Source organism: Ipomoea triloba, chromosome 5, assembly GCF_003576645.1.
Source record: "Ipomoea triloba cultivar NCNSP0323 chromosome 5, ASM357664v1".
Lineage (NCBI taxonomy): Eukaryota > Viridiplantae > Streptophyta > Magnoliopsida > Solanales > Convolvulaceae > Ipomoea > Ipomoea triloba.
The window spans coordinates 26,638,006-26,665,885 of NC_044920.1; the positions used below are offsets into that span (position 1 = coordinate 26,638,006).

The 27,880-nt window shown below is 35.9% G+C and overlaps 5 protein-coding genes across 6 annotated transcripts; 2 read left to right on the forward strand and 3 right to left on the reverse strand.

Moving 5' to 3' along the window:
* Positions 1 to 1,468: 1,468 nt before the first annotated feature.
* Positions 1,469 to 5,026, reverse strand: LOC116020614 (subtilisin-like protease SBT3.9). 2 transcript variants are annotated; one of them, XM_031261084.1, is made up of 10 exons: positions 4,885 to 5,026; positions 4,659 to 4,750; positions 4,455 to 4,513; positions 4,169 to 4,324; positions 3,382 to 4,052; positions 3,225 to 3,298; positions 2,856 to 3,134; positions 2,641 to 2,755; positions 2,362 to 2,557; positions 1,469 to 2,248 (listed from the first exon to the last, which is right to left on the reverse strand). In XM_031261084.1, exons 1-10 carry the CDS (start codon positions 4,990 to 4,992, stop codon positions 1,698 to 1,700), a joined length of 2,301 nt encoding a protein of 766 aa, XP_031116944.1. In that variant the 5' UTR covers positions 4,993 to 5,026; the 3' UTR covers positions 1,469 to 1,697. The 2 variants fall into 2 exon arrangements, with proteins under 2 accessions (XP_031116944.1, XP_031116943.1); XM_031261083.1 differs by having other exon boundaries at positions 4,455 to 4,552.
* Positions 5,027 to 11,382: 6,356 nt separating this feature from the next.
* Positions 11,383 to 15,042, forward strand: LOC116019729 (subtilisin-like protease SBT3.3). The gene is made up of 9 exons (XM_031260038.1): positions 11,383 to 11,495; positions 11,588 to 11,679; positions 12,093 to 12,190; positions 12,267 to 12,425; positions 12,553 to 13,220; positions 13,326 to 13,624; positions 13,722 to 13,836; positions 13,922 to 14,114; positions 14,294 to 15,042. Exons 1-9 carry the CDS (start codon positions 11,400 to 11,402, stop codon positions 14,842 to 14,844), a joined length of 2,271 nt encoding a protein of 756 aa, XP_031115898.1. The 5' UTR covers positions 11,383 to 11,399; the 3' UTR covers positions 14,845 to 15,042.
* Positions 15,043 to 16,597: 1,555 nt separating this feature from the next.
* Positions 16,598 to 18,589, reverse strand: LOC116019731 (ribosome-binding factor PSRP1, chloroplastic). The gene is made up of 5 exons (XM_031260040.1): positions 18,250 to 18,589; positions 17,852 to 17,995; positions 17,476 to 17,745; positions 16,987 to 17,095; positions 16,598 to 16,898 (listed from the first exon to the last, which is right to left on the reverse strand). Exons 1-5 carry the CDS (start codon positions 18,520 to 18,522, stop codon positions 16,771 to 16,773), a joined length of 924 nt encoding a protein of 307 aa, XP_031115900.1. The 5' UTR covers positions 18,523 to 18,589; the 3' UTR covers positions 16,598 to 16,770.
* A 3,251-nt stretch (positions 18,590 to 21,840) lies between these two features.
* Positions 21,841 to 25,425, forward strand: LOC116019730 (two-component response regulator-like APRR5). Its single transcript, XM_031260039.1, has 8 exons — positions 21,841 to 22,390; positions 22,603 to 22,764; positions 22,861 to 22,991; positions 23,102 to 23,257; positions 23,396 to 23,567; positions 23,650 to 23,974; positions 24,053 to 24,758; positions 24,879 to 25,425. Exons 1-8 carry the CDS (start codon positions 22,171 to 22,173, stop codon positions 24,978 to 24,980), a joined length of 1,974 nt encoding a protein of 657 aa, XP_031115899.1. The 5' UTR covers positions 21,841 to 22,170; the 3' UTR covers positions 24,981 to 25,425.
* Positions 25,426 to 26,140: 715 nt separating this feature from the next.
* LOC116019732 lies at positions 26,141 to 27,518 on the reverse strand. Its single transcript, XM_031260041.1, has one exon. The coding sequence runs from the start codon at positions 27,230 to 27,232 to the stop codon at positions 26,378 to 26,380; it is 855 nt and encodes a 284-aa protein (XP_031115901.1). The 5' UTR covers positions 27,233 to 27,518; the 3' UTR covers positions 26,141 to 26,377.
* Between the last annotated feature and the right edge of the window lie 362 nt (positions 27,519 to 27,880).

A 27,880-nucleotide genomic window follows, 5' to 3' on the forward strand; every position in this document is an offset into this window, starting at 1 on the left:
ACAAAAGCTGCCGCTGCAGCAGATATGGCGGCAGCTTTAATTTTGTACTTTCTTTTTTTTTAATTGTTTATTTGGTTTATTTTTTTTGTTTTCTTCACTTTTTTATTTATTTATTTATTAATATTTTAATGTGATGTGATATTGTAGGGATGTAGTGTGAATAGTAAATGAATTGCAAATAAGATGATGTGGAAGCTTTGCAAATTGAGACACTTGCAGGGATAAGGTCAGTCTAAGTAACAAAAATTTTAATCTTGATCGGTATTACATTTGAGCATATAAGTATGACATTTGTGCATATAAGTGTTACATCCGCATCTTGACCCGACCCGTCTCATGGTGAGACGGTCTCACACAAGTTTTTGCCATTAAAAATATATTTTATATCAATGGTTCAGCTTACAAGATTTATCATATTTCATGTTGGCCAAGGACCTTGTGGTCCAGTGGCATCAAACCCTTCCCTTTATATGGGAGGTGGTGGGTTCGAGTTTCAGTGGCAGCAATGCTGACTCTTGTGCTTCAATACATTGAGAAAGTAGTTATGAACAGATATAGTTAATAGTATTCAACAAAAAAAAAAGAACATGAACTTCCTTCATGTAATCATGTTGTAAGGATCCTCCTTAGTCTCACTCCCTTTGTGTTGAAACATTTTGTGAACTCAACCATTTGATTTTATTTTATTTCAGAGAAAAAATGATTCAAGAAAAATTGACAAATTCAAACAGGACTTGTGTTTTCTACAAAAAAATTCAAGTCCCAAACAAGTTTTTACCTTCTTTTATTCAAATTTTAAAAATTACCCCTTTTTATCACATTAATCTTCAAGAAAGATGCCCACTTCTTCAATTTCCCTTGATTTGATTCCCTGGCCGGGCCACCAATAATGAACTAATTGAAAAAGCCAAAACAGTAGAAATATTGAGTTATAGTATTGTCCTCTATATCCGCCAAAGTTAGCTCTCACCAAGCATTGGATTCGGATATTGTTTGTAGTTTTGTACCTTTAGTAATGCAAGTAAATCAAAGGGAAATTAAAGGGCTACATTTTGTTCCACATCTATAACAAATTGAGATATCCAATTCGCGACAGAAGGAAAGCAAAGTTGTGTAGTGTGTGATGTTTAATATCTATTTGTCAAGCATAATATCACCGACCCTCAAGGCTTAGTAATAACACAATAGTATGAGTCCAAGTAACATGTAATGTAAGAGACTTGAGTTATTTTGTGCAAGTCCAATGATGGTCGGGTTGATTGACTTGTTTTTACTCGGAAGGACCGATTGATCAACTGTTTAGTCCACTAATCAAGTGGACGAGTGAGTTCCATTATAACTTTTCTAGATTCGCATTAATCATCAATTCGTCATATATAAATGCAAGGTAAATCCTTACACGTGTTTGATGAGTTGTTGATTAAGACTGGAAATTAAATTAAAAATCAAGCTCTGGCAACTGGAAGAATGAACATAATTGCTTTGCTTTTTTATTCATAAGGGAAAACTAGTGATACTAGTTCTTGAACTGATTGTCTCAATTTGAGTGGTTCAACATTCTGATAACATTAATTAATGACATGGATGGTATACAAATAACTTTATATATATATATATATATATATATATATATATATATATATATATATATATATATATATATTGATCAAGCTCCCATAATAGTATCTTGATCTTACTTAATACATTGTCTTGACAGATATAGGAATTCTGACATTATTCACCCCATCATTCCAAGTTAAGCTTCCAAAATAGTATCCCGTGTCGGAGCCATAACTCGTGGAAATTTGTACACTGAAGGAGATCTTCTTGACATTGGGACTAAAGTTTAGTGTACTTGGTGTTACAACTACTGTTATTCCCTTTGGAGGTTCAACCATAACTTTGTATACAGAATTTACAGGTCCAACATTTGTCACGGTTCTAGTGAGAGTGACTGGTCCGTTCAGATTTGGAATGGTTATCGAAGGAAAATTCACATTAAAAATGGAAAGCCCATTATTGCAAGATGTGGTTTGTCCTGCAAGTCCACTAATGACCCTGCTGTCATATCCCATGGCACATAGAGTCTCAAGATAATCTGCTGTGCTCATGTCGTAGATAAGGCCAGGATATCTTGCTTTGTTGGGGTTTATGATCCCTCCCCCATAGTCAAATGCATCTGCCAACTTACTCATTGTCTCTCCTTCATTGAATATAGGTTGTCCAGATGATGGGTCAATTGTCCATGCTGCAAATTAAACGCATAATAATACATATATATATTTCAAAGAATTCTTAAAAATGGGAATAAGATTACCATTTACTTATGAAAATGTAAGAATTGTACAAAACAAATTAAACCTGTTGTGACAATTGCGGATTTTATAGCTGCTGGAGACCAATTTGGGTTAGTAGCTTTGAGTAGTGCAACTATTCCTGCCACATGTGGTGTTGCCATAGATGTTCCACTGATAATCTGAAATGTACTTATTGGGATAGCAGGATTTTCAGGAACATATGCTGCTAATATATTTGTTCCTGGTGCTGCTATATCTGGCTACAAATTATTGCAATATCAAAAGGTTATGGCAATGTTGAGTTTGGGAAACTTGACTTTTGGGAAACATATAAAAATGATACCTTTAGTATTGCTGGGGCTATAGTATAAGGGCCACGTGATGAATACTTTGCTACAACACTGGAGAGTGGCTTACCGATCCGAGTTTTGGATGGACTTAACCGCACTTTTGGATTTCTGAACTTATAGTTTCATTAATCACATTAAATATTCAAGGGAAAATTTTATGGTAATTATATATAAAATTATTTTGACTACCTAATATGCATATATATACCTTGTGGAGCGGACGTAAAGAAGTATCTTAGTTCCAACCTCATAATCAACTTGTACACTAGGGAAATCATCATCGTATGCATCCAATAGTGTAAATGGCTTCTGTGACACAATAATTCCCGAAGCACCAATTTCTCTCACAACAGCTCGAGCTTCCGCTACAATGCCAGCAACATCAAGATCTAAGCCATGCTTTCCTGCAAAACACAACACCACTTTTCCAGCTACCAACTGAGTATCATTCGGAGATATATTTTCTGGAGTTAAATCGTCACAAAGCCTACAGAACACAAAAAGAGAATTAACATATAACGTAACACTAGAGGTGATTTGCAATACAGTGCAGTATTAGGAATTATATATGTCATACAGTCCTGAATTTGGGTCAGTAGGGTAAAATAAGTCGACAACGCCTGTGTCTTTCCCTGTGAACAACGATTGGCCCTACATAAAGCAAAGCAATCTTGTATTATTATTTATTAATAGTAGAGTTTTTGTAATTGATAATGCTAGCTAAGATAATTTACCGTGAAGGTTTGAGCATTTCCAAGTGTGATTAGGGTAGGGAATGCTCTATCAGGTGTATTAGCAGCAACGGTTAAGATCCAGGGCTCCCCATTAGACACAGTTTGAGCAGCAGGCCCTGAGTTCCCTCCTGCAGCAACCACAGTGATCCCTTGTGCAACAGCGTGAAAAGAACCGAAGCTGGTTGCATCAGCTTGAGGGAATAGTTCAGCACTTAAAGGCACATCACCCCCAAATGATGCAGATATCACATCAACTCCGTCATGAATGGCTTCATCAAAGGCCTTGAGAGAATCAGCATCTGTGATCTTGCCATCTTCCCAACCTATCTTGTAAATAGCAAGCCTAGCCCGAGGTGCACCGCCCCTAAATGTTCCTAATGCCAGTCCTTTGTAGCTCACATTTGACACAACTGAACCAACTGCAGTACTAGAAGTGTGAGTGCCATGCCCATTTCCGTCCCTTGGAGAGATGTAGTCATTGATTCCTGTAACATTTCCAGGCTGTCCTATCTCAGCCAAGTAGCCAGCAATGAAGTAGCGAGCTCCAATTAGTTTTCTATTGCAATGCTTCTTGGGATCGAACTTCTCTCCAGACTCACAGTAGCCCTTCCACTTTGAAGGAATTGGCCCTAGTCCTCTATCATTGTAGGCTTCATTCTCTGGTGTCACTCCTGCGGGCGGGCACGTATTTATGTACTAAGGCTAACAAGACTTGTTTTCAGTAATTAAGGCTTAAGACGTACTAGGGATAGGAGTGCAAATTAGATATGCCTAGGAGTGCACCTACCTGTATCTAAAACAGCAACGATGATACCATCACCCATCCTACTATCGTGCAGGAGATTAGTGGCAGAGTTTAAGGATAGGCCTAGGTAATCCCAAGTCCTGGTTGTTCGCAACTTGTACAAGGAATTAGGAATGACCTTAACAACACCAGGGAAATCTACAAAAGTCGTAGGTTTTGTGCGGGATTTAAAAAAAAAAAAAAAAAAAAAGTTAAAAAGTACTAGAACATAATGGATTCAACATCTATTGACTTTTCAAATATGGATAAAAGTTTATGTATGTATAACCTGCAACAGTTTGAGCTTGAGACTTGGTCATGATGGCTGCAAAACCAGAGAAGCCATGCCTGTAACTGTAAATCATTAAACCCACAGCTGCTTCTCGGCTGCATTAATTAATTAGGTAGTGATAAACACATATTGGTAAATGACTGTCTAGGAATTTAACTGTACTATGTAGAAAGCAACTAACAAACTAATTAACAGAAGAACCTTCCGAGGACAGTAGCAAGCATATCATGGTGACTAGAAGTGATGAGCTCCACATCATCGTGCTGCCTTGCTCCCATGTACACAATGTAAACCTGTTACGTTACGTTGTTAGGGAATGAAAATGAGAATGAAACATCATATATATATATATATCAGTGAAGATTTTATCAAAATTGACTAATTTTAAATAGATCCTATATATCGAGTTTAAATTAGAATCACAGACTTTGGTTTCAAGCAGTGCCGCGGCACACACTAGCACATTTAGGAAGAGAAGCACAGCGACGACGAAGAAAAGTTTGAATGGAACCAATATTCTTTGATTTGTATACATATTTTAGTAAAAAAAAAAAAAAAAGAAATAATTCAAGAAAGTGTTTAAGCTTGATTTCTTCTCCTTCCAGGCACCAGTATTTATAGGAGAAATGGATACAAATGGTCAGATTTCAATAGGCATAAAAATAAAAGGATTTAAAAAAAAATGGCCATTTTGGAATAATCATAAAAAAATAATCAATTCAATCCTCAATAATTAAGTGTTATCAGATTGTGGTCCCAGACTCCCAGTTGTCATGACAATTGACAGAATCAATCCCTAAAGTGATGGAAAAGTAAATTTTAACTATTAAATGTTTAAAGCTCTAATTTTACATTATTATTACTATTATTATTATTTGTAAATTTGAAGTGTTTTTCTCCATAATAACACCAATTTTGCAATTTAGAAAACATAGATTATTGAATATTTAGAAAAAGAATGCTGTAAATTTTTTTCAATATTTAAGAGTCAAAACTATCATTTTCATCACCTTAAAGGCCAAGGCAAAGTGAAGATGAAGAGTGTGAGGATGCAGAGGTTGATTTGGGTTGACGATGATATGGTTGAAATGCATGGGGACTGATTTTAATTTTTAAGGTTTTCTTGAAGTAATTAAGGAGTGTTGGCATATCCTTTAATTTTATTATACCCGGAGATAAACTTAAACCACAAATATTCGCAAAAAAAAAAAAAAAAAAAAAAAAANAAAAAAAAAAAAAAAAAAAAAAAAACTTCAACCGCAAATTGAAAGATTTGAGAGTACTCTGCAAAAAAAAAAAAAAAAAAAGAAGAAAGATTTGAGAGTAAAAGCGAAACCTTTTAAATGCTTTTTAGGTGCTTTAGTGTACAAATTTGTCGGCCACTATTAATTCTGATCTGATGAAGGAATTTCGTTTATTTAAGTTTTGTTCAATGCCCCTTCAAAAGTAAAAATTATTAACTATTTTACCATATTTGAGGGGCCAAATATATACATACACACGCACATATATATATATATATATATAGGGTTCCTATGAGATCAAATCTTGTGCATTCATCTAATAAATTTTAATGGTCTAGATTGATTGACACACCACTCTGTTTGCACACATTTAATCACTGTTCTTACCCACTTCAACTTGGAATCTTAATCTAGACCATTAAAATATTGCGATATCAAATATTGTACATTAATCTAAAAAATTTTAATGGTCTAGATTGATTGACACACCCACTCCATGCACACTTAATTACCGTTCGCACACACTTTCACTTAGAATCTTAATCAATCTAGACTATTAAATTATTGCATAGATGCACAAGATTTGATCTCACAATCTCACCTAAACGAGCTATCTCACTATTAACTCAACAATAGTCCAAAAGTCCCCCTCTCTCCTCATAAATGCAGTATTTATAGGAGAGGAAAAAGCCAAGCTCCGCCCGTCCGGCATGGAGGGCACGTGGCTGCCATGCAAAGGCCCGACTCCAAGCTAAAACGAAAGCTAACACGTGGTGACTCTGATAGGACTCCATCTATCAGTCAGGAATCACATTAGGTAGGTCGAAAGGTCGTGAACGCCGCCTAGCCGGTCTCTCAACTCAACCAGCTCGGATGAAATACGCCGACCTTTCAACCAGATACGCGGGGATAATTCCTTATCAAGAAATCATTAGTCGTTGGTTATATAATTGAATGAAAATGAGCCCCTACTTAGTGATCATCGCTCTTCGGGGAAGATAAGAAAAGAAAGCAAATTAATGTAGTGTGTGGCTATGAATATACAGAAATAACTGACTTAATAATATAATATCTTGGCTCCTTGGATTTAGCGTAATGGATTAGTGGGTTGTCGTGTGACTTGCGTCGCGACTAAAGACTGCATTGTGAGGTCTGAAACTCACTAGAAGCATGAATAGAAAAAAGACTCATAGTGATAAAAGATATGAATTGAATCTTTTATGTGTGCATAAAAATTAAGACTCAATCAATATGCTGATGGTTCGACTCACGATTTACCTCTGTAATTAATTGAAACATTTCTGCCTCGAAACTGATGGTTGCGGGCAGCATATACAATGAAATCATTAGTCGTTGGTTATATAATTGAATGAAAATGTTGAATTGCATGCAAGGAAGAAAAGGAAAAGTAATTGATGATTTGAAAAATTATATTTTTAATCGTTGAGTTATAAAGTAAGTGTAATTTTATTCCTTAATTAATTAATATGGTGTTATAATAATTCTTCTTAATTAGTCATTAAATTGAAGTGACATTATATTATGAGTCCTACATCTAACAGCTTCCATTACGTACTTTTTACGAAAAACTCACTAACACAATTGTAGAAATCGTAAAATTGTATTTTCACTGGTGTTCTTCTTTTTTCTTTTTTTTTTTTGATAATAATCTCTCGAGACTAATTCACTGAATCATAAGCGGAAACGTTTACAAGAAAGATTAATGGAATGGACAAACATTCCTTACAGTCAGACATAGAAACAAATTTCCTAACAATGTTATCGAAAACTTGAATCGCAGAATGTTTCACAAATTTGAAGCTGAAGTCGACAGGAGCACTCCAAGCTTCTTTACTGTCAATAGTAATTTGGTCAAACATAACGAAGGCATACTCTAGTTCAAAAGTCGTTGACACCACCCGAGTATCAATGTTCATTCTTTTGTGGTTCACATACGTCATGACCAATTATATCGTTCTACGTACTCTTATAACAAGAACTCGCCAAAAAAACGAGAGGGAATAAACTCGCAAAAGAAGCGAGAGGGAATAAACTTGCTAAAGATGCGAGAAGGAACAAATTCGATAAAAAAACGAAAGGTATAATAGCAACAAAACTTACTAATAAAAAAACAACACTGCTTTGAATCAAGAAAAAACCACTCCTTCCTACTTCACCTTTTGCAAAACCCAAAACCTTCTTTTCCTTATTCAATGGTGATGTACTTCTTGACAGATCCGAAGCTGGGGAAGAGGAATAACGTCGGAAGGGAAGGAAAAGGGGCGGCGATAGCCGAAGAACACGGCGATAGTGCGAGATCATAGGTGTGGTGGACGGCGATGGGGGAGGCGAACATGGAGAGGAGAGGCAGAGAGAAAAGAGCAAAAGAAGATGACAATCGTGAAGAGGAGAAGACGCCGCCTCCGCTAAGCATGCGGAGGCGGCGGCTGCCGAACCAAGGAAAAGAAGAAGCAAAGAGTTTAGAGAGAAGGAGGAGCCTTCTAGGGTTTTTTGAGTGGATCTACTCGTGTTCTTCTTTATTGCTTACTATTTTCTTTTTTCCTTTTTTTTTAATACTGTTGACTCTGTTATAATGTAATATTTGTTCATACATATTTTCTCAAGAATACAACGAGTCAATGTCTCTATTGGAGTTTAAACTTGTGACCTCTCACTTGGGAGAGTCACAGCTATAAGGAAAATGATGATCAAATTAAAATTCACTTATGAATTCATAGGATTTCATGATGCAGTAATATCACAAGTTCATCAGATTGTGGTCCTGAGTTGTTATGAAATAATTAATCCCTGAAGTGATGGAAATGTAAGGGGGTGCTTGGTTTGCATAAGGAATCGAAATCAAAATGAGATTTAATTAAATACTTGGTAATAATATATAATGGATTTTGGTGAAAGTATTTTGCATGTTTGGTAGTAGGGTGGAATTGAAATAATTATCAATATTGATGTTTGGTTATGTATGAATGGGAATAAATATTTTAAAAATATAAAAATAAAAAAATTAAAGCAATTGATCCTAATATAATGACATCCAAAACGAAACGGTATAAAGGTAATTTTGTAAATGCATGTAATGTTGGGGTGGTTTATTTATAAAATGATGTTTGTAACCTTTTTGAGTACTTTATTATCACAATTAATAAAAGATCTCTTTCGCTTCCATGCATGAGCGTAGGCTCTCAATTCAACCACGTAAACTCTTCTTCTTCGTTTGTGTTTTATGTTCTTGGTCTCTTAATTTTGTTTTTTCGCAACATCATCATATTTATTTATTACTTTATATATCTATCCTATTTTTTCTTATTAAGACATGCAATCCGTGAACCACAAAATTTTGAAAAGATAGTTTTCTTCATGGTTATTTAGACTTCGTTTGGTAAAACATGGTGAGCTTAAAATAATAGATTATTTTGAATTTCAAAATAAGCTTTTGGCTTTTTAAATTTTTTCCTTTTTTATCTTTATTAATTTACAAAAAAATGACATCATCTACCTTTCTTCATTAATCAAAATCTTAATACCTTAGTTTATCCTTTTTATTTCTTTCTACACTTATCACTAATTCAATAATTAATTTACCAAACACTTTAATTTTAATTAGTTAGCTTATTAACAACTAGCTAGTTGGGGTGTGCCAAAAGTAAGTGCTAAAAAAATGTAGAGTTACCCATATATATGTTTGGTACATTAGTAAATGAAGCTTTGATTGATTTTGTAGTAATTTTCATTTTATTTTAAAATTAATTATTCATTATCTATTCAAATATAAATATTTTAGTTAGTTTTTTAAAAAATATATATATACTCTAATATACTAGTAATATCTGTTAAATGTGAAGTCAACCTTAATTGGGATGAGACTTAAACGATAACAGTGATGTCATCATACCATAATATACTGGCAATTTTAATTTTCTAAAGCTTGCTATCTAAAACGTAAATATACAAATTTTAATTTTCTTTTAAAACTCAATTTAATTTGCTCATTTTTTTGTGACTATAATCTTACTTATCTATAGTATCTACTCAACATGATTATGTTGAAACTTGTGATCTTCCATTTAATTGGAATGATAACAGTGATGTTATTAAACCACAAGGTATTTGACCAATTTAATTTTCTCCTAGATAGTAAAATTAAGGGATATTTGGAAATGATACTACTTGAATGAACTTATACTATATTATAAATGGACATTCATTATATTAACGTTAAATATTTATTTGTAGCTCACCTTCCAATATGGATCTGGTTCACAATATGGTTTGCCAACAAGTTAGATATATGAACTTGAATGTCCTGAAAGATTAATTAAGGCAATAACATTAAGCAAAATAATATTTTTAATTTTAAAAATAATATGAAAAATAGAGGTTGATAATCACGTTTTTCGTTTTTCTATTATCTTTCTAATGAATAAGGAAAATAAGAAAAGTATTAACGATGAAACAAAAAAATTGAGAAACTGAAAGGTTCATTATAAGTTTGAACTTCAAATCTAAGGGCCCTTCACGTCCCGGTCGTCCCCTACCTCGAAGACTTGTGAAAAGAGGTAAATTCTAGAATGTGTCTTGATGACCGGTGCAGTGATATGAGATTTTGCACTATTCTATTGTCCCACCTCTTGTGAAATTCATCCCTAAATACTCGATAGATATTTACTCTAAACTCAGTCTTTCATCCACCAAGCTATTTTCCTAGGCACTAACCCATCATTATATTACTACAGGTCTTTTGTCATAACACAAGAGTTTTAGGTATTACTACAGTGGAGTTGTAGTTGTTCATTGAAATCAGCCATTTTAATAAAGTAAAAGACTTAATTTTGAGAGTATTATTGACATTCCTTATTCATTAAAGATCGAAACTGGTAGTACAGTGTATGGAGAGAATGTTGCAAATATCCCCAAACACTATCATTGTAAGGGTACAATAACGAGCTAAACACTATTTGTTGCCTTATGGGTTTAAATCGATTAAGATATTTAATGTAGAATGTATTATTAATGTTGCTTTTACTGTTGATATATTATTAGTGGAGGTAAATTTTTTGGATTGCGATATTTTTCAGGGGCCTTCCTCAATAGTTGGTATTTTGACGTGGTTTTTGAGGAGTTTTTGTAAGTATGATTAAGAAAGAGAAAATACGAGGGAAAAAAAAAAGAAAAGGAAAAATAAAACAAAAATATAAAATAGAAAAAATAATACGGAGTAATAATTTACGCGCCCAGGCACGTGCCGTCTCACTTAGTGAGGCCCAGTTATTATGCCATCTGGTGGGCTCCCGTGGGGTTGACAAAATTTTAGAATTGCAAGAGAAAAACACTCTTTAAATTTCATCTTCCCATTGGTATAAAAACTCATCAATTAGTTTTTATTCCTAAAACATTGTGCTAATGTTAACTAACGGGGATGACCTCAGAACCCCATCAGAATTATATCATCTCATCTTCATGACAAGATGCGAGTGCGCGTGCTTCACTATGTTTGTACGTCTTGCATTTTCTCATGTGTCCTCAAAAAAACCAGAAATCATTTGACTAGTGGCACTGTATTTTGCTGAGGAATCATTGAAGACGAGGAACAAGGCCATGAAATTTCTCAAACATACTATAAATACTGGTGGCCTAATGCAGAAGGGATCAAGCTTATACACTTTCTTCAGTTTTCAAAAGTATGGCTAAGAATCAAAACACAGTTGTTGGGTTTAACTTCTTCTTGGCCTCCCTGCTTTTCTTCCTCAATCCTACCTCGGCATTGTTAGAAACCAAAGTCAGTGATGCCAATCCTACTAGTTTTGAATTGGTTCGTTTCCTAGATAATTAGATTGAGTGATGATTTGCCCTTATTTTCCGTGTCAACAGGTTTACATTGTGTATATGGGAGCAAGGCAGCATGATGATATAGAGCTTATCACATCTACCCATCATGATATGCTAGCTACTATACTTGGAAGGTATGCTTAATTTAGTCTGTTACGTTGCATTCTTCAGAGATATATCATATAGACATATCCCTTTTCTTGCTAATTTGATTTAGGCCTGGTTAGGTGACATAATTAACTTATCAGTCAATTTTGACTTATTTGACCACTATTAATTGTTTGACTTGATTAAGTCAATATAAGTGTTTGATCAATTAGTTTATTGCTTTAAAATGCTCAAATTTAAAAAACTTCTCAGAGTAGCTTTTTTTTTTTATCAATTTTTTGGAAAAATCATTTTGCATGTAATCAGTTATCAACTAACAACCAATTTACCAAACATCTTTCTCCAATCAGTAAATGCTATCAACTAGTAAAATTCACTAACTCAATCAGCTAACAGCTATTACCAATCGCTCCTTAAGGAATTCACCTAATTAATGCAGCCAAGAAGCAGCAGCGGATTCAATGATTTACAGCTACAGGCATGGATTCTCTGGTTTTGCAGCCATGATGACCAAATCCCAAGCTCAAACCATTGCAGGTGTGTGTGTATATAAACTCAAACTGATAAGCTAGCTTGTTGAATCTGTTCAAAGACTGAAATTTTATGTTTTCAGACTTACCTGGTGTTGTTAAAGTGATGCCTAATTACAAGTACAAGCTGCAAACAACCAGGAGTTGGGATTATCTGGGCCTATCATTCAACTCTGCCAATAATAATCTCCTCCATGATACTAAGATGGGTGATGGTATCATTGTTGCTGTTTTTGATTCAGGTACTCTGCTTCTATCCACTTCAGTGGGTTGAGAAAGTAGTTATGATTATAACAGTAGTATTCAAAAAAAATAAAAATTCTAAGGTCATGTTAATGATATACAACAATTCCCTTTCCTATATACCAGGAGTGACACCAGAAAATGAAGCCTACAATGATAAAGGACTAGGCCCAATTCCTTCAAAGTGGAAGGGCTACTGTCAATCCGGGCAGAAGTTCAACCCCAAGAAGCATTGCAACAGAAAACTAATTGGAGCTCGCTACTTCATCGATGGGCACCTGGCCGAGATAGGCCAGCAGCCTGGAAACACGACAGGAATCGACGACTACATCTCTGCAAGGGACAAAGATGGGCATGGCACCCACACTTCCAGCACTGCAACAGCCTCACCAGTCCACAATGTGAGTTATAAAGGCCTGGCTTTAGGCACACTAAGGGGGGGCGCCCCTCGAGCTAGGCTGGCCATCTACAAGATCGGATGGGATGGTGGGATCGCGGCTGCTGATGCTCTAAAGGCCTTCGACGAAGCCATTCATGATGGAGTCGATGTCATATCTGCCTCCTTTGGGCAACCTGTGCCTTTATACTCTGAAGTAGACCCTCAAGACTCAATCAACTATGGATCCTTCCATGCTGTTGCACATGGAATCAGTGTCGTCGCTTCTGCAGGGAACGACGGGCCTGGTGCTCAATCTGTGAGCAATGGGGAGCCCTGGGTTTTAACTGTTGCTGGTATTACACCTGATAGAGCTTTCCCTACCCCAATCACACTTGGAAATGGCCAAATCTTTATGGTAACTAAATTCTCTTCTCTAGCTTTGTACACTTCTGCTAAAAGCCTAAGCTGGTAGTTGTATTGCACATTTATATTTATATATTATATGCTCAACAATGTGCAGGGTGAATCGTTGTTCTATGGGAATGATACGGGCCTTGTTAGCTTGGTTTACACTGAACCAGATACAGATATTTCACAGAACAATTCTTGGCTAGCTGGAACTGTGCTGTTGTATTTTGCTGGACAGCAAGGTGCAGATCATGATTTTCTTCGGGAAACTGTGAAAGGAGCTGGTGGATTGGGAGTAATTTTGTTTCAACAGACCTCTTCTGCGCTTGATTCTTACAATAGCGACTTCCCGTTGATACAAGTAGGTTACGAGATTGGAACTAAAATACTCCTCTATATCCGCTCTACAAGGTACTACATATATGTGGTCATCACTCATCAGACACCTTTTAAGCTTAAAATTTTCAATTCATATTTAAGATTACTAACAACATTATTAAAAGTACAGTGATCCAAAAGTGCGACTAAGTCCAACAAAAACTCATATCGGTAAGCCAATCTCTACTGTTGTAGCAAAGTATTCATCCCGTGGCCCTTACACTTTAACTCCGGAGTTACTCAAGGCTAGTATCATCTCACTATTTACTTTTTTTTGGCTTAGTTGAGGAAGCTTATGGTCTTAGTACTCACCATTAGTTTTACTTACAGCCGGATATAGCAGCTCCAGGAACAAATATATTGGCTGCGTATATTCCTGATGATCCTACTGTGCCAAGTGCATATTACTTTGTTTCTGGGACATCTATGGCTACCCCACACGTGGCAGGAATAGTTGCCTTGCTCAAATCTGTCCATCCAGATTGGTCTCCTGCTGCTATAAAATCCGCAATTGTCACAACAGGTTTGCTTACTCAGTCCTATATGGTGTTTAGTAAATAGTTGATAGCTGATAACTCTTAGCTGATTGGGTTAGTGGATTTGACCAAACAGGCAAACAGGGGCAATATGTTTTTTAAAAATTATTATTCATCTTGTGTGTTTTCATTTTTCTTTTAATTAAATAATTTTTTTTGTTTACAGCATGGACGACTGACCCAATCTCTGGGCAACCAATATTTAGTGAAGGAGACACAATTACTAAGTTGGCAGATGCATTTGACTATGGAGGAGGGATCATAAATCCCAATAAAGCAAGATATCCAGGCCTCATTTATGACATGGGAACAAAAGATTATATTCACTATCTTTGTGCCGTAGGATATGAAACTAGTGCCATTGGCAAACTTGCTGGACAAACCATTTCTTGCCCTAGAGGGTTATCCATTCTCGATATGAACTTTCCATCCATAACCATACCAAACCTAAAAGAATCAGTTACCTTTAAGAGAACTGTGACAAATGTTGGACTTACAAATTCTATATATAAAGTTGTAATTGAACCTCCAAAGGGAATAAATGTAGCGATAAAGCCAACCACCCTAGTATTTGGCCCCACGGTAAAGAAGATCTCATTTACCGTGACAGTTTCCACAACCTATCGCTTCAACACTGGGTATTCTTTCGGAAGCTTAACTTGGAACGATGGAGTGCATAACGTGAGAATTCCTATATCTGTCAAGGTTGCTTATTAAAAATTCAGAGTAAATGTATGTTTGAAGAATAACTTAAAGATTAAGGTATTCATTGCCTTGGTACTTTAAGCGTTGAACTTTGTTGTTTGAGGCATGCTAGAACTGACATTTGGTTAATATGTTGTTGAACTTTTGGTTAATCATTTAACAATCTTTGTCCAATGACATTTGGACAAAAACTAAGGAATTAATTTTACACTTTCAATAATTTAATTAGAAATAATTGTAGGTGTATAACTTAGGGATTGAAGGCAAATTTCTCATATATATTATTAATACTAGTATTTTGTACGCGCGATGCGCGAAAACTCATGCCCAATATTAAAATATTAATAAATACAAATAATTAAAATTTATAATTCGAATTATATATACACAAATAATATATGTATTTTACACACACATATATGATTTACCATTAATAGAAATTTAATTAAAATATAATCAACCATTAAATTAACTATATAATGATTTTAATAAAATGATAATTAAAGAGTAGGAAAAAGATATGATAGATATAGGTGTATGGTAATAATGATGGAGTTAAAATTAACGGTGTTATAACGGTGTAAGGGTAATTTTGTATAACAAGAATGTAATAGGGACATTTTTGTCTAATAACATTGAAGTGTACAACATTTAAAGCAAAATGTATACATTTATTAACATACAAAAGAGAGACATAAATCAAGGATATAACATTGATTGAGACTTATTATGTTTTTAGATTTCCCAATAATCATAGCCACAAATGGGGAGGAAGAATTGGTCAATTCCTGCTTTGCATTTCTCCCTCACAAAACAAAATTTGAATCTAATGCTTGGTGGGAACTTTCACTTTGGTGGAATTATAGCTACTACTATACTACAACTCGTTGGATTATATTATATTATATTATATTATATTATCTTCATCTCATCTTCATGAAATGATGTCAGTGCTTCACAATATAATGCTTGTCTGGCATTTTCTCATGTCTCCGGCCTCACGGAATAAAACATCATTTGACTAATTAAGCTAGTTACACAGTAATCCAACATATTTTGCATTGTTGAGGAATCATTGCATAGAAGGAATATGCCTCAAACATGCATAATACTATAAGGGTGTGTTTGGTTCGCACGTAGGAATCAGAATCAAAATCAAATACTTGGTAATGGTAATGAGTTTTGATAAAAGTATTTTGCATGTTTGGTAGTAGGGTGAAATGAAAATGATTATTAATAATTAGAGAAGTGGTTGAGGATGAAAGGAATGAACTATCATTTTATTAAGGAATGAGCTTTACAATTAAGGGTAATCAAAACACGTAATAGTGTTCTAAAAGCCTGTCAACCAAACAATAACAATGACTTTGATACTCATTCATGATAGCTAAGCATGTCAACCAAACACACCCTAAGTATTATCCTGGGGAGGTGCTTTAGTTTAGGTAGACATCCTCACTTCCACTCATCATCATATGCTTGCTACTGTCTTGGGAAGATGCTTTAGTTTAGTTTACTGCATCCTATGGAAAATCTAACTTGTAACATTGTAGTTATCAAGCCAACGATCTGACCGACTTGGATCAAATTAGAATTTTAATTCATATAGTAGTGTAATGAATGAGAAGAGTGTTGTATGCAGGGTGAATCATGTTCACAGGGAAAGATACAGGCCTTGTTAGGTTGATTTACCCAGGAGTCACATTCCTTTACAGCCAATAATGATTTAGACAACCTGTAAGGCATTTCTTATGGAATCATGCTATGCACTCTTACTAAAATCACTCATTTGTTATTAACTCGTGGTGGATCAACCAACGAACGATTAGAAATCGTGGATCCATCAGTGTGATTGAAACATATTATTGTTAAAAGATCAAATGTACAGCAAAAGCATTATGCATTTGTTATCTCGTTGTTCACCAAATCAACCATCTGTTAAGCGCGGGATGGTTCTCTGATTGGCTCGGCCTCAATAGGCTCCAACTTCTCAACTTTCCCATTTCCCTTTGGAATAATAAGGCCATAACCCCCAGCTCTTCTTCTGTAGACAATGTTAATCTCCCCTGCAGAAGAAGGGATATGGTTAAACACCGAGGGCCAATACATCATTTAAAGAACAGAAACATCTATCAAATATTCAAATCCACTTACCGGTTTCCTCATTCCTAAAGCCATAGAAGTCATGATCCACATTCTCTAGCTGCTCGATTGCTTCAGCGACAGTCAAAGGTGGCATGTCAAAGTACTTTTTCCGGACAACCTGAGAAAAGGATTAATAGTGCAATGTTTTAACGCCTAGAGCTAGAAGCTAACTTTACAATAATAAAGAAATATTGCCTTCTTGTGAAGGCACTTTTCATTCCCTTCTAACTAAGGGAACCTAGTTATTGTCCTTCACAACAAGCACTATAACCACCAAGTTTTTCCTCAAAAAATCTATACAATGTACCGTCCACCTCCTCTCAAAATGTATTTGACATTCAATATTCAATTTCGATATTAACTTAAAAAGGAAGTTGCTTTCAAACTATATGTAAGTGACCACCAATTGAGTAATAAGGAAAGATTGTAATAGTCGAAAAATCATGAAACCCTAATCCAAAGTATAGTCAATACAAAATTAACAAGCGGTAATCTAACCTCATCAATGAAGCCCTCATCTTTGCCTTGTTCCTCTTCTTCTAGAGCAAGTGGCTCCAAAGCTTCTTCCTCGGGCTCTGCTAGTACAACCGGATCCCGAACCTTCAGTCTGTCAAAGCCCTTCATATGCCGACCATGATCAGAATCTTTCTCCTTAATCTTCCGCAGTTTTCTCTGTATAACCGATGAGACCATGTCAACACTCCCATACAGCGTCTCCGCATCCACCTCTGCCCGAACAACTCCATGCTTCTTCGTGTACAAAGTCACCTAGAGTTCACCAAGCCGATTTAAGTATAACAGCAAACAAACAACCCATACAAATTGGCACTACTTAAAAGGCAAGACTTTTAGTCTTTTCCCACTGGCTTCATACCTCACATCTTTGAACTTTTGGGCCTTTCCCAAACTCGCCCCCACGAACAGACAACCTAGCATCCACTTCCCTCACCAGATGGCTATGCTTTTGAACTGCCTTACCCAATTTCTCCTCCACATAGCTCCTTACATTAGGTGTTAACTGTAACTCCATAACAATATCTTAACATCTCTTTCAATCCAGAAAACACATCCATTTCCATTATATCACCACTAATTTTTCTCAACAAATTCACTTAATTGGCATCACAAGTTCCATTCTTTTCAAATAAAACATGTAAATACAGCCATACAGATAATAATTCCATAAAAAAACTTCAAAAAGGGAAATTAAATTCTTTAGTAATTTCAAGAAAAGCGCAAATACAATCGCAAGGGAAAAGGGGCATACTATACCTCAATGTGTTTGGTTTGGATAATGAGTTTGACGGAAGAGAGAGGGCCATCCCAAGCCATCCGAATCCCCACTGGTTTTCTGGGTGGGACATTACTGCTCTCACTGATCTTGAAGCTCGAAGCAAGAAAACTGCTCGAAGAAGACGACAAAGATTTCAGCTTTTTGCCGCATTTGGCTAAAGAGAGCGTTGACGAGGAAGGGGAAGAAGACGGAGAGTAGCAGGAAGAGCAAGAAAACGGTCTAGCGGTTGAAGATATGGAAAGAGTCGCCATTTCTATGACGAGATTTCTTGCGATTGAAACGGATTCCTGGAGGGTTTTGGTAAAATGGATAGAATATTCGAGGAAGAGATGTATACGTGGCAAGGTCAAAACGTTATCCAGATTTCAGGGTATGGCCAGACACGTGACATTTGAGATCCAAATATGGGACGTGGTCCCCTTGTAATATCCTACGTTTGTCGGAAGGTTACAGTGCACCCCATTATTTGCATCACATTATATACACACACTATGATATTTTGATTTTGAAAATAACTAATTCATTAATCATGAATACAAACGTTTACAACAAAATTCAATAAAATGATACTCCGTAAATCATTATTTTGAATAATGTACTTTACATGAAAAGATAGATCAGCTCCCGAAAACTAACTACTATAAAAACACCTTCAAATAAAAGTATAAAATTTACATGTGCTCCTAGGGTTTATGCATAAGGCCCCAAAAAGTAGAGACCTCATTTTTATGTATATAAATTATTCTACTTCTGAGTTTTAGTAATCTCAATTCTGTTTAGATATTCTCACTTCTTTTAAATGTTTCTATAAAACAAGTAGCTTGAGGGCCTTGAGCAGTTGGGCCTGAGAGTAGTTTTGCTTTTGCAATAAATTGGTTCAAATAATATAATTTTATAATTTGTAGAATGAATTAATCTACAAATAATTAATAAGTATAAAAATTATAATATTTATTAAAATTGAATTAATATGAGATATATCATAAATCTTTGCACATATAAAATACATTAATGCAATGATTAAGGTGTTAAGTTAGGATATGATGTTTTATATGAAATTTGGTCTTTAGATATTTTTTTTATATGCATCCCATGTAGAATGGCCATCTTGTCACATTATCTTATATAATCCACTAACCTCCCTCCATATAATACCGTAAAGAATATTACATAAACACCGCAAAAGGAATATGATATTTTCTGATCATTATAAAGAATAAAATATTTTGTGAATTGAAGAAAATTTAATGTGAATTTGATACTTTATTTAAAGATTTTCTCTAAATTAATGAAAAATGTGATTTTACTCCTTCAAATATTCCCCACTAATTGTTTAAGTCCATAGCTTTTTGTTATTGTAATATACCTTGATTTTTTAAAATATTCTAGTTTTAGTCTCTAAAGCAACAAAATTGTTAGACATTGTTAGGTTTTACTCTCTTTTTTTTTTTAAATATTATTAACTCTATTACAATGTAATATCTGTCCATACATACTTTCTTAACCTACTGAAGCACAAAAAGTTTAAGATTTTTACTTAGTATATGAGTATTTTAGTAATTTGTTGTTTCTTCTTTAATTATAAATTATTAAATTTCTCCAATATTGATATTGCATCTGTAAAATAAAGGACTTGATTTAATAGGTTAGTATATATAGGAGAAAATATGGACGATGTACTACAATTAAGGAGAATTTTTTTAAGAAAAAAAAAGTGTCAATTTTTTGTTTTGTAGATAAAATAGTAAAACAGAAAAGGTTATAATGAAGAGAATAATCAACTACTAAAATATTCAAGTACTAAGTAAAATACTAATATAATGTACTCAGTAATTATTTTGTTGCTTGACTAAAAATTGCTACTTTTAAAAAAATTAGAATGGTTTGGAACTAAAACGACAAGTAGGATTAAAAATATGCAATTTCCTCCTAAATCAATATAAAATACTTTTACAAAAAGAAAAAAGAAAAAGAAAAAAAAGGGTATTTTGCTACTTATTAGTGTAACTCTTTGTTTGGTATTTTAAACTCTCTTTATTATCAAGATACAACAATAGTACAAAGTATAATATTTCATATCACAGCCTCAAAGGATAACTTCAATCGAGTTTATCGGGATACTTGATTTGGTAATCACAACATTACAAGTTTAATAACTCATTATAGGAGTTGATTGACCTTATCGATTTGAATCGGTCAACTATGAACAGTTTAGACTATTACCTCATTGTGATTCTTTTATCTTTTGTCAATTAAAATTACAAGACGGTCTTCACTCAGAACACACGCACATTCGAATAATAGTTGTGAATTTTTTATAAATTAAAATATTTCACATCACGAATATGCTTCATTCTTATAATTGCATGCTTATATTATTAAATTATTATACCGACTTTCGGTAAAGAATAATACAAACAAATTATTTATGTTAAATAGCCTGATTTATAATATGTACCAAAACATTTCATACATAAAGTATTAGATAAGATTTGTTCATGTGATATTATTGTATTAATATAATATTAACCCAATAAAGTTCCAACACGGAAGCAAACATTTCGTATACATTGTCTGTGATCGGATAAGGCGTCGATTTTTTTTTCCTTTTATTTTTTTAATATTAATTCGAGGACGAAAATTTATTATAAAAGAGAAAAGAAAACAAAAAATTACGCCCACAGGTCACAGGTGAGACCACAGAATCACTAGTGTAAGACTTCGTACCACACAAAACAAATCTTTTTAAATCTGTGACATAAAAAATGATTTTACTTTTTTATCATTTTGTGACATAATTAAAAAAAAACAAATCTAACCAAGTTAATATGATTAAATATCTTTATTTTTCAACTTCATAGTCATAAGGTCACAAATTTGACTTTTAACAAAAGTATTGTTTTGAATTTCTTGATCTGAGCCTGTTCTTTACGGGTAATTTAGGATAATTTATCTTATTGTGGTCTTTTGTCAGTTAAAATTTTTTATAAATTAAATTTAAAAAAAAAAAAGATATTTGTTAGGCGTAGAAAAACGTTAGTTGCCACTTGCCAAGCATGAAATCCGGATGTGAAATTGTTGATTAAGGAATAAGATGGAACGCAGCACAACCACAAAGATTGAATATTTGAATCGCATATTATCTTCCAGCATCGCATACGATTCCTCTCTGGTTGTTTCCAGATTTTTCTATAATATATAAATTTTGATAATTTTAAAACCGAGAGAAAAAATATGTATAGAATTTGACTGTAATTAAGATATTTTATTTTAAAAATGAAGAAAACTCAGAGATGTATCTTTAAAGGAAAACCAAAGATAGCGTTTGACAGCTCCGAAGCCACAAACGAAAGATCTAAGGTGGATTTCCCACGTGTCAGACTCCTATCCATGAAACCTTAAACCCGCAACCAAAATATCTCCGGGGTGGAGCCCACGGCAAAAATATCCCGCATTAGAAAATGGAAACATATGGCCATATGGGGTTGACATTATTTTCCTTTTTTTAAAATAAAAATTTAAGGTGAACCTAACAACCTAAAAAGACCAATGACTTTTGCTTTTTAGATCGGAAGGGGAGAGGAGCCGACGTGGCCAATTCGGGCCATACACTTGAGCCTTGCAGATATTTTGTGCCATATCTTTCTGTAATAATTACGATTTCTAGTAGCCATTGGATGGGAAGGCGGTTAAAGGGAGACTTTGATTTTCCACCGTCGGATCACTGCACCACCAAATATGGAAGAGATATTTTTATTTTTTAGGGAAGAAATTGGTGCTGTGTACTCTTGAGTCTAGACAGACAGCATAATCTTTGCTTTTCTTACGATTTATCTTTCGATTCGGCTGAGAGCCCATTATAGGGAAAGTACTAGGTTTAGGTTTTCCAGTTAAGGAAAATGGGTGAAGTAGTGGTGAGCGGCGACGGCGGCGCCGCCGCAATGGAACTGGAAACAGAGGAGGTGGAAGTGGTGGAGGCGCCGGCTTCCGCCGCCGCCGCATCGGCGGTGAGGTGGGAGAGATTCTTGCCGAAAATGGTGCTCAGAGTGTTATTGGTGGAAGCTGATGATTCTACAAGGCAGATTATTGCCGCTCTTCTCAGAAAATGCAGCTATAAAGGTTAATTTTTCAATTATTTAGTATTGGAAGATTGTTGTTTATGTTTAAATGAAGTTATTAATTTATTATTATAATAGGAATAAGAAATTTGGGTTTCTGGAAAGTTCTTTAATTTGTTATCCAAACTATGTATTTGGAATTGGAAAGATCTGTGTTTTTAAAAATCTTGTCTTTATAGGTTCTGAAACAGTTTAAACCTTGTGGTTTTGCAGTTGCTGCAGTTCCTGATGGTTTGAAGGCATGGGAGGTGTTAAAAGGAAGGCCAAGAAATGTAGACCTCATATTGACAGAAGTTGATCTGCCATCAATCTCTGGATATGCTCTTCTTACCCTAATTATGGAGCATGAAATCTGCAAAAACATTCCTGTTATAAGTATGCTTCAACACTACTTTACTGATTTAATTAGCATTACCAGCAGAAATGGTGCTCATAAACCCATAACTTAATGAATTCTACCTCGATTTACAGTGATGTCTGCACACGATTCGGTTAGCACAGTCTACAGATGCATGCTGAGAGGTGCAGCGGACTTTCTTGTCAAGCCCGTGAGGAAAAACGAGCTGAGGAACTTGTGGCAGCATGTATGGAGGAGACAAGCTGTAAGCAAATCCATAGCCTGTGATTCCTGTGAAGTGTAAACTTTCCTCCAAAGTTCCTTTTTCGGGGAGGATCTCATTTTCTTTTCGTTTTTTTTTTGGGGGTCTCTCAGACGAGCAAAAGCGGGCAAGGACCTGGTGATGAGAGCGTTGCGCAATTGAAGGTTGAAGCGACAGCTGAAAACAATGGTTTTAGTAATCATTCGAGCGGGTATAAGGCTTGTATTGAAAGGAACAGAGAATGCATTGAAAAAGGAAGTGATGCTCAGGTAGCACATATTCATTCCTATTTCAGTATTTATTGAAAGTAGTATTCAAGTCATTTTAGCCCTAGGATGTTTCTTTGATTCCTTGATCATGTTCTACTGTTTTACATGTGAGATTGTCTGTTACCGATATGTGTGCAGAGTTCTTGTACTAAGCCAGAGATGGAGACTGGGGAAGAAAACACGAAACATATCCAGGAATTTGGACAGCCGGATTGGAACAAACCTCGTCCAGCTGATGCAGATATGCAGAAGGAAGAGCAAAATCACGATGCAGGCACGAAACTGAGGAATCCCAGCGATCAAGTGGAAGGTAATGTTGTTTGACTGTTTCTCGTGAATCCTATGATGTTCTTTCTGTTTGATAGTGTCTGAGTTCTTAGATGTTCTTACAGGCACAGGCTATAATGCTGCTACAGTGGCGAGCGGAGAAGACAGGAGTTCTAATGAGAATTGCTGTCATCCTCAAGTGATTGGTCAAACTTCTGATGAAGATCCTGCGATCATGAATTCTTGTAAACGCGCCATTGATTTGATCGGGACCTTTGATAATCATGGAATATGCACTTACGTTTCTGGCTCGAATATTAGTGCGAACAACAAGGTTGATTCTCCACCCCTGCTCGAGCTTTCCTTGACAAGGTATCCTAGTGGCTCTGTCAACCAATTTCCAGATGAGAAGCACAAGTTAAACCATTCAGATGCATCAGCCTTTACTCGGTGAGTTTTCTTGCATTCTTGGCGCGATATCTTTGGAACGTTGGAAGTTGCCCTAACACGCAAGAAACGTGTATGCAGGTACGTGAGCAAGGGGGTGCAGCCCCGAGACTTGATATCCCCAAAGAACAAAGAAAGCGAAACCGACTCTGATAAGCGCTTGTCTGTTCACAACCTCGATTACAATTCTGACACTCATGGTCCAACAGCGAGCTCTCACAGACTTGTTCCACCGACAAATTTTGAATCTGGACAGGCTGAAACTCGACTTCCATCCCCCGGGCAGAGAGTATTGAGTGCCCCGATTCCAGTAAGAGGTGTGAGGTTTGAGGGGCTAAGTAATGCCTACAGCTTCATGACATCTCCGATGCAGAGTCCTGGATCGGCTGGCCATCAGAATTCTCCACGTCAGGCAAACACATTTCATCGCTTGAATCATCAAACTATAAATTCTCAGCAGCGTCACAGTGTAATTGAGCAGAATGTCAATACTGTCTCCACTCAGACCGAGTACAAACAAGGTTATCAGTCAGAACCTGACCGGGGACATTTTTCTTCTGCTACTGATCAAAGCGCAAATAGCAGCCTGTGCAACGGTGTTGTTAACTGCCATTACACTGGTGATGGGAGCAATGGCAGAATCCCGGTTACAATGATCAAATCTACAGCAGAGTATAGGAACGACGAAGCTTCTGTTGTTCAAGATGCAAACTCTCAGAGGTCACAACGAGAAGCTGCACTCAACAAATTTCGCTTGAAGAGGAAAGACAGATGTTATGAGAAAAAGGTATGTGCTATAGTTTCCAAAAAGAAAAAGAAAAAGAAAAAGAAAAAACTCACATGATATTTCTTCATATGTTATCATTGTTGGAAGAAAAGACTGACCAATCTTTGGATTTGGACACAGGTAAGATACGAAAGCAGGAAAAAGCTTGCAGAGCAGCGTCCACGAGTGAAGGGACAGTTTGTTCGTCAATTGCCAAGTGAACCACCACCAGGAGACACATAAGCAGGTTAGCAATACAAATCATCAGCGCAGCTTGTTTCAATGAAGGAGAGAACAGACCATATAATAAGGCAGTCCAGCTCTTGAAACTCCCTGTCATGCCAGGTCTGGGGAAGGGCAGTTACCACCCTCGATGTTATATAACGACGACAGCATGTACTTATTTGGAGTTGCCAGAATATTGTATATTTGTTTTGCAAGGGTTCCCATGGCAGTATAGGTTTGCTGTATAGATGAGCTTTCCGATTGACACATAGGCTAGCCTCTAGTTAGAATATGGATATTGTCGTTGGAGTTGTTCTTTCATTCCTTGCTAACTTGACTACTGCATGTAACTCTAATCTGATGATGTATCATACTGAAACCTTATAGATCAGCACTTGTTAGCCAGAATTTGAACAGTTATATTTGTTTTGTCAAAATAAATAAGAAAGAATTGTCTTTTCCAGTTTGCTTCATGTCAATACACAATCGGTGACATTAAAGCCAGGTTAAAACATTGAGCTTGTTTACACAAAACAAAACACTAAAATGTTAAGGTTTCGAAGCAACAAGATCTGCAGGCAACACACAAGGGCATAAGGCAACTGCTTGAAGCCATAGATCAAGCATGCAATGCAGGGACTGGACACCTCTAAATAAATCAAATACGAGTTCTGCTTTGAGCTTCTTGCATCAAGATGATGCTTCAAATCAAGTTTAAAATCCATCCTCAAGGTACCTCAGTTCGAAGATGCATTAGTAACCACACGATCTACTTCAAAAGCCCATTTGTAGAACCCCACACCTAACACAGTAAACTTTTCCTACAAACACACAGACACACTGTACACTAATCCACCAGGGAAGTAAGTGATCATATATTCATATTTCACTCAAACGGGCGTATGCTATGCTCCTCTGCACAAGCTGCAGTTAAACACAGCAAGAATTGTGTAAAGATTGAAACTTTAATGTATTGGTATGGATCACGTGAATACAGAGTGGAGTTGATGAGTAAATTACAGAGCGTCTTTCCCCATTTTGGCATTTTCCTTTATAACTACGCAGAAATAGACCACCAAGTCAGACATAATTACTGTTCATATAATCATATAATATAAGCCACAGACATTGGAAAAGAGAACCAAACCATCAAGCAAACAATGAAAACCGACAGAGAGTTGAAAGTCGAACAAAAACAATTCTTGATTTCATTTAAAGTGGGTGCAAGTATATAGACATTACAAGTATAGAGTATATCATGTTTGCTCAGACAACTTCACAAGCCCAGAAAAGACAATAGAGAAAGCACATATTGGCATATACTCATCAGTGTAACTCTGAACCACTAACTATAAACATCGTCCAAAATTCAATCTTGGAAGGAGAGTCACAAACTCACCAACCCTTATCAGTGATCAAACTGAATATGAATCAACCCATTTCCAGTAATGCTTTTTACACGAAACCGCTCCCGCTGCAACTCCTTTATCATCAAAACCCTCATATTCTTCAGCCTCTTCAGTGCAAAACTCCCCTTCAGGCAGACCTTCCACTGTAGCATCTATGGTGTGTAGAACATAGCAAGCGGGCAATCCCGGGTAGGAAGCCGAAACCCTCTCCTCCACTTTCTTTACATAAGAATTGGGCAAAATTCTCACAATGCTATTAAGCTCGGAATTTCGGACGATTATTGAACCGAGCTCTTCTTTGATTGCCCTAAAAACTGCAGAATCGACAGTCTCGCCGGGTTTCATCTTCTCCGATAAGGGCCGGGAACGGTTCCGAACATTACCATTGGACAATTCTTGGTGCGATTCGACGAGGACTTTATTGTCTTTTCCGATTACCCGGACGACAACGACTTCCACGGTGCGGATAGGCGGTGTGGAGTCGGCTAACGAGGTTTCGCCCTCGGAGATCTCGAGCCAGAGGTTGTTAACGTTCTTAGTCCCGGGCTTAACCCCCCAAGACGCGAAAGAATCGGAGGGCAATCGCGGCTTCAGCCAATCGGAAAGGGACTGCGGGGTCGGGAAGGGACGATTAGGGTTTCTGAGCCGATTCGATGAGGGCAGGGACATGGTGGGGATTTTAAGGAATCTGCGAGGGTTGAGAGGGAAAGAGAGCTTCTGGAGAATGTTGTTAGCTGGATTTGAAGGAGAGAGGAGAATGAAGACAGACAGAGCTGTGAAGATGAATTCAGGGACAAAAGCGGGCTTTCTCAGAAGGTGGCGCTGCGGCGGCGGCGGCGGCGGCGTCTGCGGCGGAGGCATGTCAACTAGCAACAACCAGCGTCGTAAATGTGCAGTGAAACGGATAAAGTACACACAGAGGTTTGGCCATGGAGATTTGGGGATTTTGAGGAACTGAAGGCTGAGAATCGCCGGTGGTTAAGGATCATATGATCAAAAAGATCTTATTATTCCTCAAAAGATTATGCGGAGGAATATTGTAAAAGTCAATTCTATTTTTTGGAATTTTTTTGTTTTTTCCTAAAAGACGCTTTCTTTATCTAAAGATTAAAGTCCTCATGGTCATAGAATTTTGATCATTCCCTCAAACTTCAAACATTTTGCTCCAATTAGATTGCACCACTTTTTCGTGATAAGTTTTAAAATTATATTACTCAATCTCCATTAGATGCGTCAAAATATATGATATATAACTAAATTAAAATTTTAATTGAATTTATTTAAATTTTATAATATCTATGTCCTTACAGTTATAAATTTATGTATTTAGACTAGCAACTTTTATTAACCAAGTTTAGTTACACTAAGCAATGCCTTGTATTTAGGGAGGTGTATTCAATCAAGACTTTCACTTTAAAGTGATGGATTTTAATTGACTTTTGTAAAGTTTTTTATAGATTTTTCTATAATCTTTTAAACTTTCATCAAGTTTATAAGAGTCCGTAGAAC